This window comes from Perkinsus marinus (assembly GCF_000006405.1).
Source record: "Perkinsus marinus ATCC 50983 genomic scaffold scf_1104296950420, whole genome shotgun sequence".
In the NCBI taxonomy this organism is placed as follows: domain Eukaryota; phylum Perkinsozoa; order Perkinsida; family Perkinsidae; genus Perkinsus; species Perkinsus marinus.
Window position 1 is genome coordinate 1 of NW_003209604.1, and position 1,943 is coordinate 1,943.

The 1,943-nt window shown below is 53.4% G+C and overlaps 1 protein-coding gene across 1 annotated transcript; it reads left to right on the forward strand.

Moving 5' to 3' along the window:
• Positions 1–298: 298 nt before the first annotated feature.
• Positions 299–1,326, forward strand: Pmar_PMAR009657 (hypothetical protein; the record flags this gene model as incomplete). The annotated part of the gene is made up of 3 exons (XM_002778159.1): positions 299–406; positions 454–600; positions 649–1,326. Coding segments are annotated over 3 exons (933 nt in total), but the record flags the coding sequence as incomplete, so codon positions are not given.
• Between the last annotated feature and the right edge of the window lie 617 nt (positions 1,327–1,943).

Genomic DNA, 1,943 nt, shown 5'->3' on the forward strand with positions numbered 1-1,943 from the left:
CACCATCGCTAGCAAGGTCGGCCAGGCGGCTGCCAGTGCTGCCAGTGTTTTATCATCAGCGTACCAGAGGTGGCACGGGGGTACTCCTGGGGCCTCTGCGCAGTATGCAGGATATGGGTGAGGTGGGGGAGTATGCACACATTAGATAATTGGTATTTTGATAGGCAGACTCCAGGGTACGGCTACCCGGGGGGTCAGGAGTATAACCATTATTCGGATAGGGGCATGTGGGTACCTCCTCCAGCAGTTGATAAGGTGGGGGAGGTCTTCCCTAAGGGTGGTGGGATGCTCCACTTAGGCTAGCGAGAGGGTGCAGATGACCGTAGCGGCTCCTAGTGAGCAACACCATCGGACACCTGAGTACCGACTTGTCAGCCAACTGACCAGTGGTTCGGTCGCTGTCGGGGTAAGGTCGTGCCTACCTTGAGGTCCTTATGGTTTGTGTGCTTTTAGGTCTTCCTAAAGAGGGTCCAAGGGGAATCATCTGAATACGATATAACAGAGATAGCATTCGAGTTGGGTGATCGGATCACTAAGGGCCACCCACAAGCCCGGCTGCGAGCTCTGAGGGCTGTGGAAGGCCTTGCTGATAGAGAGGAGGTAATAGTGCGGATGAACATCGTCACTGCGCCACGAAATTATCCCTAGGTACGGGATGTCTGTACTGATTGTGTTTCTGATCCCCAAGCTCTACCTCAAATCTGCCGTGCTACAGCAGCCCGAGTGTCCCGAGCCCTGCATGGGGCCAATGGTCATCGTCCAGTGGCTGCTCCCAAGCAGTCGATGCCGGACCTGCTTGACCTTGGCGGTGGGGATAGCCTTTCGGAGGAGTCGGTCGAAGCGGCGGTGGTGGACAATGCTGGTGGCGATGATTTGCTTCTACTTGGAGAAGCTGATTTCCTCGACGCCCCTGTTAATTCGAATGCAAAGGAGGTCGATCTGTCGGGATTGAACCTGGGTGGATCGATAGCCGCAGGAGACAAGAACAGACAGCTCCCCCCAGGCTACCAAACAGTCGGTGATAATCTTCTCGGAGAGCAGTCGGCATCTGGGATTCTTCCCGTCCAGCAAGCGTCTTCACTCCTGCCCGACTTAGCTGTGGGTAGCATACAAACCAACGGCGCCCAACAGACCCACTCGGCCGGTGGCTACACTATGGGTGGTCACCAGCTTGACGATATATTCACTGAGGCGGCCGCCAAGGCCGCGGCTCAGGCTGCTGGCGGGTCGTGTATGGATGGGAAATGTTCGAATTTTACGAGTGTTGGTCAGCAGTCGGGTAAATCATCAGCATTCAGTTTTATCGGTAGTGGTGTTCGCCGATGACATTTGTAACGACATAATGTTATTCGTGTTTCCTCCTTTCCCGTTGTTGATTGCGTTGTTGACATACTATTAAACGCAGCAACGACAGAGTAAGTGGAATGATTATGACCGTGGCGAATTAGTAATATCATCCGGTGAAACCTCATCAGATGGCGCCCCAGGAAAGGTAACGCCTTGTGGCACTGAAACGTAATGACTCGAGAGTGTATGCAAAGAGGTGCTTACCTTTGCCGAGGAACCTGACGATGGCAGCATAGGGTGAGGGAGATGAGAGAATTGACGTTGGACAGTCGGTGAGGAGCAGACGGGCAGTGGCCTTGAGAATATCCACATCGGTGGACGGTCGTTCGAGTTGAGCTCCACCCTCACCGAGACCTTCTTCGTATTCTGAAGAATTCCTGATAGACGATACAACTACATAGAACCTCACTGGTACGAAGATCCTCATGGATTGTCCGAAGCCAGGCTAGGTCCTCAGCAATCTGAGAGCATACGAATCTTCTTCCCTTGTGGCCAAAGCCCACTACTACCTCGTCACTATCGTCCTCTACGTTGGACACGAGAGTGTCATTACTGATGATTGTCGGAGTGTCCCCAAAGGCCGTGTTATCGTACAT